The sequence below is a fragment of the Dendrobates tinctorius genome, unplaced genomic scaffold, assembly GCF_039654945.1.
Source record: "Dendrobates tinctorius isolate UK_male_01 unplaced genomic scaffold, ASM3965494v1 ptg000001l, whole genome shotgun sequence".
Lineage (NCBI taxonomy): Eukaryota > Metazoa > Chordata > Amphibia > Anura > Dendrobatidae > Dendrobates > Dendrobates tinctorius.
In genome coordinates, this window is record NW_027361669.1 from 14,137,612 (window position 1) to 14,152,046 (window position 14,435).

General features: G+C 41.9%; 1 protein-coding gene across 2 annotated transcripts in view; it reads right to left on the minus strand.

Annotated features, from left to right (window-relative positions):
* Positions 1-14,435, minus strand: part of F12 (coagulation factor XII) — a 163,894-nt gene that overhangs the window by 46,516 nt on the left and 102,943 nt on the right. For both annotated transcript variants that reach the window (XM_073566912.1, XM_073566995.1), the window contains exons 6-9: positions 11,567-11,698; positions 11,199-11,303; positions 10,950-11,124; positions 9,992-10,086 (exon numbers count right to left, since the gene is read on the minus strand). In XM_073566912.1, coding sequence (XP_073423013.1) covers positions 9,992-10,086; positions 10,950-11,124; positions 11,199-11,303; positions 11,567-11,698 — 507 coding nt within the window. The remainder of the gene's footprint in view (positions 1-9,991; positions 10,087-10,949; positions 11,125-11,198; positions 11,304-11,566; positions 11,699-14,435) is intronic.

The window sequence follows — 14,435 nt, forward strand, 5'->3', positions numbered from 1 at the left end:
GAGCTCCGCCACAGCCTTTTATGCACTATAGTTTAAAGCATCAGTATCTTTATCAGAAGCCACCTGAACACTGAGTAGGTCACTTCTTTAAACCGCTTCAAGGTTTCTGAACCATAAAGCAGTGAAAGACATGACATATTACAGAATATATAAACAGCATTGCTGTGCATCATGTTCTTTTTACGCGGTGCTTGTACACTTACCCTTACAATTCGGTCTTCATTGGGTCTCATTACAGTTCATTGGAAGACATCTTTAGCAGTACCATAAATAAATAATAACACAATATTAATTGGACCTTGCTCTTTTGCATTGCTATGTAGCTATTTTGTACTGTGTATGTTAAAGTAGCACACTTTTTCAAACAACCTGCAAATAAATAGTGGTATGTAAAATAGAGCAATAGAAATGTGATTGCAATCTCCATCACTGTGTAAGGGGTTGGTGAAGAGAAGATGCATCCAGTCGACATCCCACAGCACTTACAAGTAAATGCCATCATCTGCTGGTTGAACTGAGCAAGCAGGAACTGAAGGACAGAAAGTGTGTTCTTGGAGGAAAGAGTTTGAAAGAGAATGCCTGGTCAATTGAAAGTTCTGTCGCAGTTACTAAATATAAAAAGAGTCTGTACCAGGCAAGTCATGTGGTTGTAAAATGGGAATACAGACACCATTGGGGTCCAAGATCAGTCATATCCCAGTGAAGGGATCAAAATTATGTTTACTAAATACCCTTATTATTATTATTACCTTTATGCATTATTTGCAGTATTTTTTTACTTTTTAGTTCAGGATATTTGTGTTTTTTGTGTTTTGTTTTCTCTGGTTAATGGTCATGTGTTAATATGCACTTACATTGTGCATACACATTAACTTACTTTTCTCAGTTCAGATTTGTTTTTTATATATCCCAGGGAAGGTCTGAGCCAAGAGGATGATCCATGACCTGAGCTGAAAGGAAGATCAATGAACGGAGCTAAGAGGAAGATCCATGACCTGAGCTGAGACAAAGACCGGGAACCAGGCCAGTAGAAGACCGTGCTAAGCACAAGTCCCGCACCAGTAGAAAACAAGCATCCACGGCAGTAGAAGACAGTACCCTGCGAAAGTAGGAGAAAGCCAGTAGAGGACCATGCCAGCCTGAGAAACGATCCGTCTGTAGCTGAGGACCGTTCCGGTGGGCCTTTGCGTTCCTGTGCAGACATACGGTACTGGCTGGAACCGCGCTTCAAGTAGCAAAAGTGTGCAATGGGTTGAGTGAGAGAAATCGACAAATCTCCCCTGAATAGAACTTGCAGCCAAGCGGGTAGTGTCGTGATCTTGTTAGGGTCTGCGTACCATTTTATTTTGCTCATATAGCTAGCGACATTGACAAGTAATGTGATACTGATTTAAAATAACTTTGACTGTTATTGCTACTAAGAGATAAGGATTATAACATGTGAGTTATATTGGGATAATATTGGGAATAATATTGTAATTAAATTCTGGATATCTGTGTTGCTAAATTCTGTATTGTAATATAACCTGTTTTACTGTCTTTTCTTGTGCTACTTCCCAATCTCGTACTCAATCCTTAGGACTCTATCCACTTGCGATGAAATCAGACGAATGAAATCCGATAAAAAATCGGATTGAATTTGGACCAATGTTATTCTATGATTGTGTGTTCATTTATGTTTTTTTTTTCAGATCGGATCACAATCGGACAGGAAAAAAGTCGCAGCATGCTACAATTGTAATCGTGATCAATCAGTCAATGCGCGTGAGAAAAAAAATCACACAGCACTATGATCATGTGAGTGCTGTCCAATTTTTACACATCTATCACATTTGAAAAGCTGACAATTCATATGCGGCTACAGTAAAATCACACTGACAGGTTAGCATATAATAGATATATACACACAGAATACACATATATATATAGATGTCAATGACACACACATACAGTATATATATGTACTTATATTACATAGATACATAGAAGTGAGTTCATTGGCCATGAAGTTGCAGGACCTGTCAGACGGCACTGCGAGCAGGAGAACTTTCTCACGCTTGCGGTGCCCTCAAACAAGGAAAAGCAGTTCACACAGACACTGAGCACATGGTGCTCAGTTTCTCTGCTGGATGACAGGCTGCATGGTCGCACCATGCAGCCTGCCATCTAGATGTAGCAGAGCGGGACACTTTGTGGGACAAATGGATTAAAAGCATCTCTCATTTCATTATTGGATCAATCACCATTGACTCCTCATTGGCTACACCTGTGTTCCCCAACTTCAGTCCTCAAAAACCAACAACAATGTAGTAGCTGCAGTACGTGCACAGGCAATAATTTCATCACAAGAGCAATACTAAGGAAATCCTGAAAACTTCACCTGTTGATGGCTCTTGAGGACTGGAGTTGTTGAACACTGGTTTACCTCATTGCATCCATGTAACCTGCTTACATCTGCTGCAGAGCGCATAAAAAAGTGACCTATGCAGCAATGTATGCTCTTAATCTGAACAATCATGCTGACGATACTTTTTACAACGGAATTAATAATTGATTCCTAGGTTTATCATTTATAACTGATGAACCTGCTTCATGACCAGATAATTTTCCGTTTTTACATTTTCACTTTTTTCTTTCCTCTCTAAGAGCCAAAACTTTGTTTTATTTCTTTATCCTCATAGAGGTAGGGCTTTTTTTGAGGCATAAGACCATTATGCATTATTTTTCTCATAGAAGAATATAGAAAAAAGCACCAAAATGACTCAACTCATCAACGTCTTTAGCTGAATTTTCATGAAATCACATCTACTTTTCTTCAACATTTAAATTCAGAAGATTTTCCACTCAAAAACGCAGAAGAAAAAATGCAGCATTTACGCTACGTGTGAACATGGCCTAACTGTCCAAACAAAGTGGTTGTCTTTTTTCATTCATTCAAATAGGGAGCCTGAAAAACGGATCTAAAAAAACAAATGTCAAAAAACGCAGTTGCATCTTTAAGTGCAAAATCAACACTTTTCTATAAATAAAGCATTAAAAATACTACTTCATATCTGCACCAAAAATGCATAAAATGAAGGAAAAGCACAAAAAAGCAATAATCAGAGAAGATCAATATTGCATAGTTTGGTGCAAATACCTGGATAAAATGTGTAGATAAAAAGCAACAGAAAAAACTGAGCTTTTTCACTACATCTGAACATAGTTTCAGCTTTACATTGCTCTTAAATATTAATGGGTCTAATGGAGAAAAAAACCATTACACCATTTATCAGTCACCAATTTATTGTAGTATAGCCTGTGGCTCATAGATTTTATTTTTATTCGTGACTGAATTTGAGAACTGGGGCATTTTTTAAATCTGCAGCATGTCAATTTTTTCAGCATTTTTGCAGTGTTTTTTCACCCACAAGAAAGTGTAAAAAAAAGTTGCAAAAAACATAACATTTTTATGGTATTTTTGCAGCGTTTTTGGTAAAAAAAAAAACTAACTAAACTAACTTTATTAAACATACTGTAGAAAAAGCACCCATGTAATCCGACCCCCAAAAACGCATCACAATAGTTGTGAAGGCTCTGAAAACCGGGCGTTTTGAATGCGGCGCTTTTACTGCCAAGAGATCAAGTTTTGGCTGCAAAAAAAAATGCTGCCTGTCAACATAGTCTAAGTATAAATAGAGTAGGGGGACTCCTGCCCAGTCCCCCAGAGTCAGGAGAGGAGGAGGAACAACACAGGAGCAAGTAGCACAAGCAAGTAAAGCCTTCACTGCAAGAGACATAGCCGACAGCAGCGTGAGGAAAAGTCAGGACATAGTCCTGACCTTCCGGGACAGCTCTCACAAATCAAGATCGTCCCTCTGACACTGGGACGGTTGGAAGCTACAGTGGGGAACATAAGTACTTGAAACACTGGCGATTTTGCAAGTTTTCCCACCTACAAAGAATGGAGACAGAATCTAAAAAAAAAATTAAGAAAATCACATTGTATGATTTTTACATAATTTACATTTTATTGTGTCAAATTATTATTTGATAACATAGTAAAAGAGAACTTAATATTTGGTACAGAAATCTTTGTTTGTAGTTCAAGAGGTCAGATGTATTTCTGTGGTTCTCCAGATCTTTTAGGTTTCGGAGCCGTTGCTGGGAACATTGAGTTTCAGCTCCCTCCAAAGATTTTCTATTGGGTTCAGACCTGGAGACTGGCTAGGCCACTCCAGGACTTTGAAATGCTTCTTTCGGAGCCATTCCATAGTTGCTCTGGCTGCGTGCTTTGTGTCATTGCCATGCCAGAAGACCCGGCCATTACCCATCTTCAATACTCTTACTAAGGGAAGGAGGTTGTTGGCCAAAATCTCACTATACATAACCATATCTAACCTCCCTCTAAGGGCAGTTTCACACGTCAGTGTCTCCGGTATGTGTAGTGACAGTTTTCTCACGTACCGGAGACACTGACACACGTAGGCACATTCAAATGAATGTGTCTATGCAGATGTCAGCGTGTTTTCACGGACAGTGTGTCCGTGTGCAAAACACGCCGACATGTCCGTTTTTGTGCAACAGCACGAATCACACGGACCCATACAAGTCAATGGGTCCGTGTAAACACGTACCGCGCACGGATGCTGTCCGTGTGCGTTTTTTAAAAGTCAAAGGGTTAACATTGAAACTAATTTTTCAAATACACGGACAGCACATGGACAGCACATGGACAGCACACGGATGGTACACACGGACATACGGATAGCACACGGATGTCACATGGATGGCCTCCGTATGCACACGGACACACGGACACGTATAGCTCCGGTACCGGTTTTTCCGGTACCGGAATTATCTGGACGTTTGAAACTGCCCTAATATGGTGTAGTCATTCTGTCCCCTTTCCAGAAAAGCACCCCCAAAGTATGATGTTTCCCCACCATGTTTCCTCACCATGCTTCACAGTTGTCACGGTGTTCTTGGGGGTTGTACTTATCCTTCTTCTTCCTCCAAGAACGGCGAGTGGAGTTGATCCCAAAAAGTTCTATTTTGGTCTCATCTGACCACATGACAGCAATAGCACAAAAAGAGGACTTAAAAATCCTCCAAAAATTCAAAAACACAGCAAAAAAGGCAGAGATGCTTACCTGCCAAGGCCTCCAAACAAATGCAGGATGCAGTGGACCCATATAGTTAAGATGGCGGCAACACAGGTGCAAGAATACCGATGAGACAACCGCTCACAGCCTACCAATCCATGGAGGGGGCAGTTGCTTGATATATTAATGCACAATGAAGACTTGTAGGTGGCGCTGTTCACACTATGGCAATGCACCCAGGTTAACAGCCTATTAGTTACGCCCTTCTATTAGATCAGGCGGGCTGCCCAGCGCTATCAAAATGCATCCCATGTGAACAGACACCACAGTTTACAAGACCAAATGGGCCAAACTGCACCCTAAAAAGTACAAAAAAATTTAAAAAAATGTGAGGTATTAGTTGATATTTTGGCCAAAATACATAAGCTCCACCCCACTGTTAGGCGGCGGGTTCCTGCAACTGCACAGCAGGGATCCAGAGCCTCACATTCAGCGGTCTCCCATTCTCCATCGACCGCAGAGGAGCATGCTCAGCAACCCCATTGTTCCCAACGCTCTGCTCAGACCACCTCTGTAGGTCTGGTCGTTGCTGCCACCTCGGGGCCAGCAATAGCAATGCAGGCTGCTCAGCAGCAAACCGCTCCAGAGGCTAAGTCCTTCCGTCGCTCCAGTGAGCATGCTCACGAGACGATCTCCCATTGGAGATTGGGAGTCACATGCACAGGTCCTTCTCCAGATCTGATTGGTCCAGCTCAGGGATCTGGAAGCTTCCGGAAGGTCCCGGTTATAAAAGGTTTGCATGGCCGCTCGGCCATGCGCTAGTATAGACTCTAGTTGCTAACTGTGTGAATGATGATGGATGTATGGACTTGCAAATGACTCATTAAGATCCCCTTCCCTCTAATTTTACAAGTGTGTATAGGGAACTAGTGATAGAGTCAGCGCCAGTCAGTGGCAAGCTACAGGCCACAGTGCACATCTTCCACAGTGCTAGCGTCCGACAGTGTGCCAGCTTCCGGGCATTGTTGTATAGCGGCAGTGTCTGTCGCCGCGCTGCAGTCAGCAGTACTTTCTGGCATCCGCGGTTGCGACGCCGGACGCACGGTAGGTCTAGACGGATGCGGACCCCGTGTCTTGGGCCCAAGTCCTGTGACCATATACCGTGCATGCATTCCACTGAGTCCAGTAACGTCAACGGGCTCGGCCTTTGTATTTAACACCTCGGCGCCTCCGTGAAGAAACAGAGGCTGCCCAGAGCACTCCGGGTGACGTTCAATCCGCGTGCGTTATACCGCCATATTGGGCGTCTGCCATTACCTAGCAGCAGTGTAACACCTTCTGCACGGTGGAACCAGGGTGGCGAACGCACTTATTATTATTTATTATTTAGTGCGTTCCGCCGTCCCTAACACCCACACTTACGAGTCCTAACACTAAACAGCAATAGCACACAAAGAGGACTTAAAAATCCTCCAAAAATTCAAAAACACAGCAAAAAAGGCAGAGATGCTTACCTGCCTGTCCACTGCATCCTGATAGTGTATTTGTTTGAAGGCCTGGGCAGGTAACCATCTCTGCCTTTTTTGCTGTGTTTTCTCATGTGACCACATGACATTCTCCGATGCCTCTTCTGGATCATCCAGATGGTTATTGGTGAACTTAAAATGGGCCTGGACGTGAGCAGGGGGACCTCTTATTTTTAATAACCATCTAAGGGAAAGCTGACAACTGTGAGCTGGCCTTATTAGTCTGGGAAGGGAACAATAACCATGGAGCTTCCCAGCCTATTAATTTCATCCCCCAGCTGTCTGCTGTTAAGCCTTCACTGGTTATTAAAAAGGATGGACCCTAAAAAAAAGCCCTCATCCACCTTAGAAATGGTGCATCAATTAGATGCGCAAATTCTGGAGCTTAGCATCAGCTGTTCCCAATTTCCCTGGTGCATTGGAAATCTGGGTAATAGTTTTGGGGCTGATGTCAGCTGTGTAATGTCTGATCCCCAGGGGTTAGTAATAGAGAGGCGTCTGACAGACACCCCCATTACTAACTTCATAGTACAAAAAAAGAAATACACAAACAAAAGTTCTTAATTTGTAAAAAACACTCCCCAACAAATTCCCTCTTTTACCCATTTATTACCATAAAAAATAATCCACAGGGCACAACGTAATCCAAATGGAGGTTCCACGATGATCCCAATCTTCTTCATCCAGTCTATAGAGCCCAGTTGAGAAAATGACGCTACATAGACTGTAGCTGCAACCACTGCCCGTTCTCATGCTGCGCAGCACGAGAATCCAGCTGCTGTGATGAGTGGTGAAGTTAGTAAGGTTATCGCCGTTCATAGACTCTGAACGGCGGTAACCTTACTGTTGTCACTGCTCGTAGCATGAGAACTTACCGTGCAGCGTGAGAACAGGCAGTAAGTTTTCATGTTACAAGCAGTAGCATCTCTGAACGGGGCTCCTTACAGTGGAAGATGAATATGGGGATCATCGTGGGACCTCCATATGGACATCGGAGGATCATTGTGGATTTTTTTGTGTAATAAATGGATAAAATGGGAATTTGTTTGGGAGTGCTTTTTACAAATAAAGGGTTTTTGTGTGTGTGTCTATTTCTTTCTTTTGACCACGGAGTTAGTAATGGGAATGTCTGACAGACACCTCTCCATTAGTAACTCCTGAGCTTGATGTCAGCGGACATTACACAGCTGACATCAATCCCAAAAGTATTACCCCGACTGCCAAACCACCAGGGCAATCGGAAACAGCCGAGGCTAAGGGCCAAAACTGGCACATCTAATGTATGTGCCATTTAAGGGGCGGCTGAAGGCTGGTCTTATTAGGCTGGAAAGGGGCCAATATCCATTATCCATCTTTTTTTATGGTTTACCATTTTTAATAACCAGTAAAGTCTAAGCATACAGCTGGGGGCTGATATTCATAGGCTGGGAAGCTCCATGATTGTTGATCCCTTCTCAGACAAATAAAAATAGCTCACAATTTTCAGCTTTCACTTATCTGGTTTTTAAAAATAGGGGGGACGCCACAAAATTTTGTTTACATTTATTCCTAAAAAGCAACAGGATAAGCTCCACAGAGCTTATAAAATATCCGATGGCTATCTATCTTTCTCAGGGCACCCCTGGTCAAAATTACTGTTATTGTGATCCAGCCAAGAGTCTTTCAATTCTTATTTGAGGGATTTTCAGCCATTCTTCCTTGAAAAATTCTTCCAGTTCTGTGAGATTCCTGTGTTATCTTGCGTGAACTGCATTGCTATTATGAGGTCTAGCCACAAATTTTCAATGAAGTTCAAATCAGAGGACTGTGAAGGTCATTGTAAAACCTTCAGCTTGCACCTTTGTGGATTTTGACATGTGTTTAGGATCATTATTCATTTGGAGAAGTCATCCTCTTTTCAACTTCAGCTTTTTTACAGATGGTGTCATGTTTGCATCAAGAATTTGTTGACATTTCATTGAATCCATTCTTCTATCTACCCAAGAAATGTTCCCAGTGCCATTGGCTGCAACAGTACTCCAAAACATGGTTGATCCATCCTCATGCTTCCTTCTGATGACTCTTCCATGAAGGCTATGTTTGTGCAGAATGTTTTTGAACAGTAGAACAACGTTCCACAACTCCATTGTCTGCTAAATCTTTCTGAAGGTCTTTTGCAGTCAAGCGGGAATTCTGATTTGCCTCTCTAGCAATCCTGTGAGCAGCTCTTACTGAAATTTTGTTTGGTTTTCTAGACCTTCTCTTGACATCCACTGTTCCTGTTAACTGCCATTTCTCAATTACATTTCGAACTGAGGAAAGGGCAACTTGAAAACGCTTTGCTTTCTTCTTGCAGCCTTCTTTTTTGTGGGCCTTCACTATTTTCATTTTCAGAGTGCTATGCAGCTGGTTAGAAGTACTCATGGCTGCTGTTTATTGGCATAAGGTTAGAGGAGGCTGGGTTTTCATAAAGCTGGGAAATCTGCATCACCTGTTCTTTCCTAACGATGATAGTGAACAAGTCATAACCCTAACAAGCTAATTAAGTTCTGAAACCTTGATCAAAGTTATCTGCACACACAATTCTCCAAGAGTGCCCAAACTTTGCACCAGCCCATTTTCCTTTTTGAAATCCTTAAAATGTTAAAAATGACAATATATAGACTTTTTTTGCCTACCAAACCACTGAAATGTGTGATCTTTAGGCCTTTTACATTAACAGGGACAATGAAGGACTCCCAAACTTTTACATGCCATTGGTATCTATTTATCCATCTAACAATCTAACGATCTATCTATACCTGTATATAATATTGTTTTATTAGTTTGAAAACTAGCTTTAAATTACATGACGTTAAAAACGCATTGCATACGGATTGCATCTGCATGTCATGCATATGTCATATGAATGTACGAATGTATGCCTTGTACTCAGATGACACTCCTCCTACTTTTCTAAATCAACATCGGACTGTCTTTTTATTCGCTAGTGTGACTCCAGCCTGAGGCAATAGCTTTACACATTGGAAAGAAAGGAGACTATATTTGGGAGGCTTATTTTCAATGACGTTTAGTCTTCAGAACTGGTTTAGTGTTCATCTGTTATGAATATTTTTTTGTCGTTTAGCTTTTTTTTAAATAAAATACAGGGATTTTATAGGATTTCCGCACTATTGTATTTTGGTGATTGAGTAAATCTAGTTAAAGTGCTCTTTGATATAGACGATAATCTTTTTTTAGGTCTGTTTTCGGACACAAGGGGTAGTCTTTGGTGCAGCCTTTAGAGATGTTTTTCAAGCCGAGCCTATATGTATACAGGGATAGGAGGGTCGGTAGGAAGAGACATTAGGCAGACAGATGTCTAAGTTGTATGACCACCTTTTCACCATTCATCTCATGTACCTGGTAACTGACAGGGGGGGATAAGACAGTGCTCCCAGGTCAGCCTCTCATTCTTCATTGTGAAACACCAGGGTTGTATATCTTTATCTGGGTTCCTGAGGAATGAGAAAACATGAATCTATTACAAGTGTCTATGTTGTAGTCTGCACATGTGCAATCTTGGTTACTACTACAATATGGAGTACCAGGCTAAATAGGTCATTGCTATGTCAAGTTGGGCATCCTTTTAATTGGAAGACTATGCTGACCAGGAGCTCTTTAATGAGTCATTCATACCTAAACTAAAGTGCTCAGCACTAGACTTATGTATACTTGCTACCAAAAAATATAGCGGTAAAAATTTATAAAGGGGGTTTTAAAGGGATCCCCGATTCCAGTGATGAGTTACCTACTGGCCTGGCCTGCTTGCTGTAGTTTTGATAAAATCGCTGTTCTATCTGAAAGAAGTTATCTCTAGAGGACTAGGAAACCTACTGCCATATAGTCCTCTCCATTGATTTTCAGAGCTTTCTGCTTCTGTAAAGTATACAAAGAAAGCTGCCAATCAGTGGTGTGGGTCTTCAGCTCCCTGATCCACCATACTGTTCAGCTTTATCCGCGCCTTGAGTATGTGGATACCGCTGAAATTGATAGGGTGAGGAGGCCCAATGCCCAGTGGTGCCAAGCACCCCTGACTCATGGGCCCCATAGTTTCCCTGTTAGCTACCACTATGGACGGTAGGCCCCTGGGAAGCTGGTTGTTTGATGAGAAGCCAATGGTCAGCCATTCTATAGTCATACAAATTCAGTTGTGTCTTTCTCTGGTACCCCAGCCTCATAGCACCTCAAGTCTTTTGGAAGTAAATTAATTGAGCTGCAATACCAGAAACAGCCAGAACAAGTTATTGGTGCTGTTTGTGGTAAACAATGAATAAGGGCTATCATTTCTAATGATTATGCAGTAGGATTCTAGTATTACCTGCAGTAGGGGTGAGGTCCTATGCCATGTCTCTGTGCATGCTTTCCACTGAACCAAGAAACTTCGTGTTGTATGACATCAGATTCCCAGTTTAAACAGGCTGTTCCAGCTACGGTGACCTTTGCTGTACCCCTATAGCTGGTGCCATTGCCTTGGTAGCAAGACTCTTTCTGATCTTAAAAGAAAATAAACATTTTCAAGAAAAGTTACTGGCAAAAACGTAACTGCATTCGTCATATTAAGACTTACTTATTTCACAATGCTCTCCCGAAAATCCAGGCACACAACCACAGACCTTGGTTTCTCTCTGCTTTATGCATTGCCCACCATGAAGGCATGGGTTGTGATCACAATCTGTAAATCCAGAGTATCGGGAAAAAGCCTTCAGTACTTAAGCGAGAAATAAATGCATACATTTCTGAGTATACAGTTATAAATGGGTGGCTATCCAGTGTCACCTACAACCCCTGATACCCAACAATGTGTTCTTTTTCTAAAGATTTCATATTTTGTATGTCTATAATTTTTTTATATTCATGTAGACACATCTACGTATCCAACCTCCTAAATCCGTACATTAGTTTATTTGTCAATTTCTGTGTGTGTTTCCAACTCACTTTTCCCTGTAATTTTTTTGCACATTTTTCCTTTTTCGTGGCAGTTGCATTCTTCCAAAATGGGGGGTGTATACCTTAGCCACTTCTCCTTGGGTTCAAAATATTTTTGCAGCTTTTCATCAAAACACTTGTCTAGGAGATAGAGAAAACAGGTTTAATTTCCTCATGTCACCAGACCATATTTAGCTAGACTCAGACATGCTTTTCAAGCCATTTCTCTTTAGGGTATGTTTTCACTAAAGTTATTTTTCTTACATGGATTTGAGAGTGGATTCTACATCAAAATTCACACAAAAAACATCCTTTAAATACTTTTTAAATAAAATTCCTACTGATTTTAATGGTAAAAGTTGCCAAGGGTGCACATGGTGGTGTTTTTTTCCCACTTGGAAAAAAAAGTAAAATGAAAATTCTTAGGGAGTTCCACATTGGAAAAATGTTCCAAATTTACTTACAGAATCAATAGAAACAGAAAAAAAATGTTCCAAATACAAAAAATACATTCAAAACCTTTTTTTCAAGGCTATAGGCACATAGCGCCTTTACTAGGCGGATTCTGCCTGGAATCTGCCTGAAAAAGTAGCTTGAAAGTACCACATAACATGAACATAATGCACAGTAATGTAACTGCGGCCTAACCAGAAAATTCGGTGGTCCCCTGTGGAGACACAGGGGTCAGAGGGTGCTCTAGTCTGCTAGCCGAAACCACATGGACCAGGGATTATCCCACTGAACGCCAGCTCTCCTTTTACCTTGGGCATAATACTACTCACACAACACAGGGTGAGGGTAAAACAGTGTCGCAATACCTTATTGAATCTCCAATAAACAATAGCATTTAGAATAGTCCCCACAAAATACCCAAGATGGTGCAAATTACAGAGTATCACCCTTCCGCTGACCCACCAGGATAAGAGCAGCTGTGACTTTAGAACTTCCAGGGCTGACTATACGCCAGATGCTGAACATGGCTCTCATCATTCTCCCCTGCTCTGCCGGCGATCGGCACGAGCAGGGGAGAATGATGAGAGTTACATTTAAGTAATAAAAGAGACAGCAGGCGGCGGCTGATGGGACTATTACTCCAATCAACCTACCCCTGCTGCTGCTAATAACAGTGACAGTGGGAGCGGCGGATGGGAGTGTTCATCTGCCGCTCCTGCCCTGTAAATAAATACGGTAATTTAAAAAAAAATGGCGTTGGTTCGCCTCTATTTTTGATAACCAGTCAGACAAAACTCACAGCTGGGGACTGCAACCCTCAGCTGAAAGCTTCAGCAAGGCTGGTTATCAAGAATAGAGGGATCCCCATCCTTTTTTTAAAATTATTTAAATAATTTAAAAAAAGGCATGGGGTGCCCCTTATTTTTGACAACCAGCCTTGCGAAAGCTCACAGCTGGGGGCTGGTATTCTCAGGCTGGTAATGGGCCAGGGATATTGACCCCCCAGCCTAAAAATAGCAGCCCTCAGCTGCCCAGAAAAGGCACATCTATTAGATGCACCTTTTCTGGTGCTTTGCCCAGCTCTACCCACTTGCCCTGTACTGGTGGCAAGTGGGGTAATATTTGTGGGGTTGATGTCAGGTGGTGGAGGGCTGCAATGATAGTTGACTTTGTGGAACTTTCTCCCATCTCCATACTACATCTGTGGAGCTCAGCCACAGTGATTTTGGGATTCTTCTTTACCTCTCTCACCAAGGCTCTTCTCCCACGATTGCTCAGTTTGGCTGGACGGCCAGGTCTAGGAAGACTTCTGGTGGTCCCAAACTTCTTCCATTTAAGGATTATGGAGGCCACTGTGTTCTTAGGAATCTTAACTACTGCAGAAATTCTTTTGTAACCTTGGCCAGATCTGTGCCTTGCCACAGTTTTGTCTCTGAGCTCCTTGGCCAGTTCCTTTGACCCCGTGATTCTCATTTGGTCTGACATGTACTGTGAGCTGTGAGGTCTTATATAGACAGGTGTGTGCCTTTACAAATCAAGTCCTATCAGTTTAATTAAACACAGCTGGACTCCAATGAAGGCGTAGAACCGTCTCAAGGAGGATCACAAGAAAATGAACAGCATGTGACTTAAATATGAGTGTATGAGCAAAGGGTCTGAATACTTATGACCATGAAATATTTCAGTTTTTCCTTTTTAATACATTTGCTAAAATTTCTACATTTCTGTTTCTTTCAGTCAAGATGGGGTGGAGAGTGTACATTAATGATAAAAAAAATGAACTTTTTTGAATTTACCAAATGGCGGCAATGAAACAAAGAGTGAAAAATTTAAAGGGGTCTGAATACTTTCCGTACCCACTATAGCATAATCGGTACAAGGTTTATCCGTGAAAAACATAGGCTGGAATCAGTGTTTGGCATCCAATGTGAGAGCATCGGATGCGATATGCTTATGACCCTCAGCTTCAGCTCTGTGAGCATGAGCCGAGTATCATGCTACTGTGCTCCGATCCTCTCGCATGAGGAGAAAGTAATTTCTTCATCTTCTCCATGGCTTTACTCGGCATGCATTGGACTGCACTGGGATAACAGAATTGAATTGAAATATATCTGTAAAAATTGGATGCTATGCAGATGATCCCTATAGGATCTCACTGTTTTTTGGTTCATCTAGAGACTTAAATAGGTGAGTGTTATTCAAAATATGAAATACACTAGTACGTGCCACAATGTTTTCATGTGGGCATGTGATCCATATGAAAAAAAATGGTCATCTCAATTTCCGAGTGGTCCATTTTTTCCACAGCGTAAGGGAGGTCCGGGGCCGTAGTCATGGCTGAGCACTCCGGTATATCTGTGCCCTGGCCTCCTCTCACATGAAAACAGCATTCTTTCACCAGCATACCTGTGTCTTCTCTCACTGC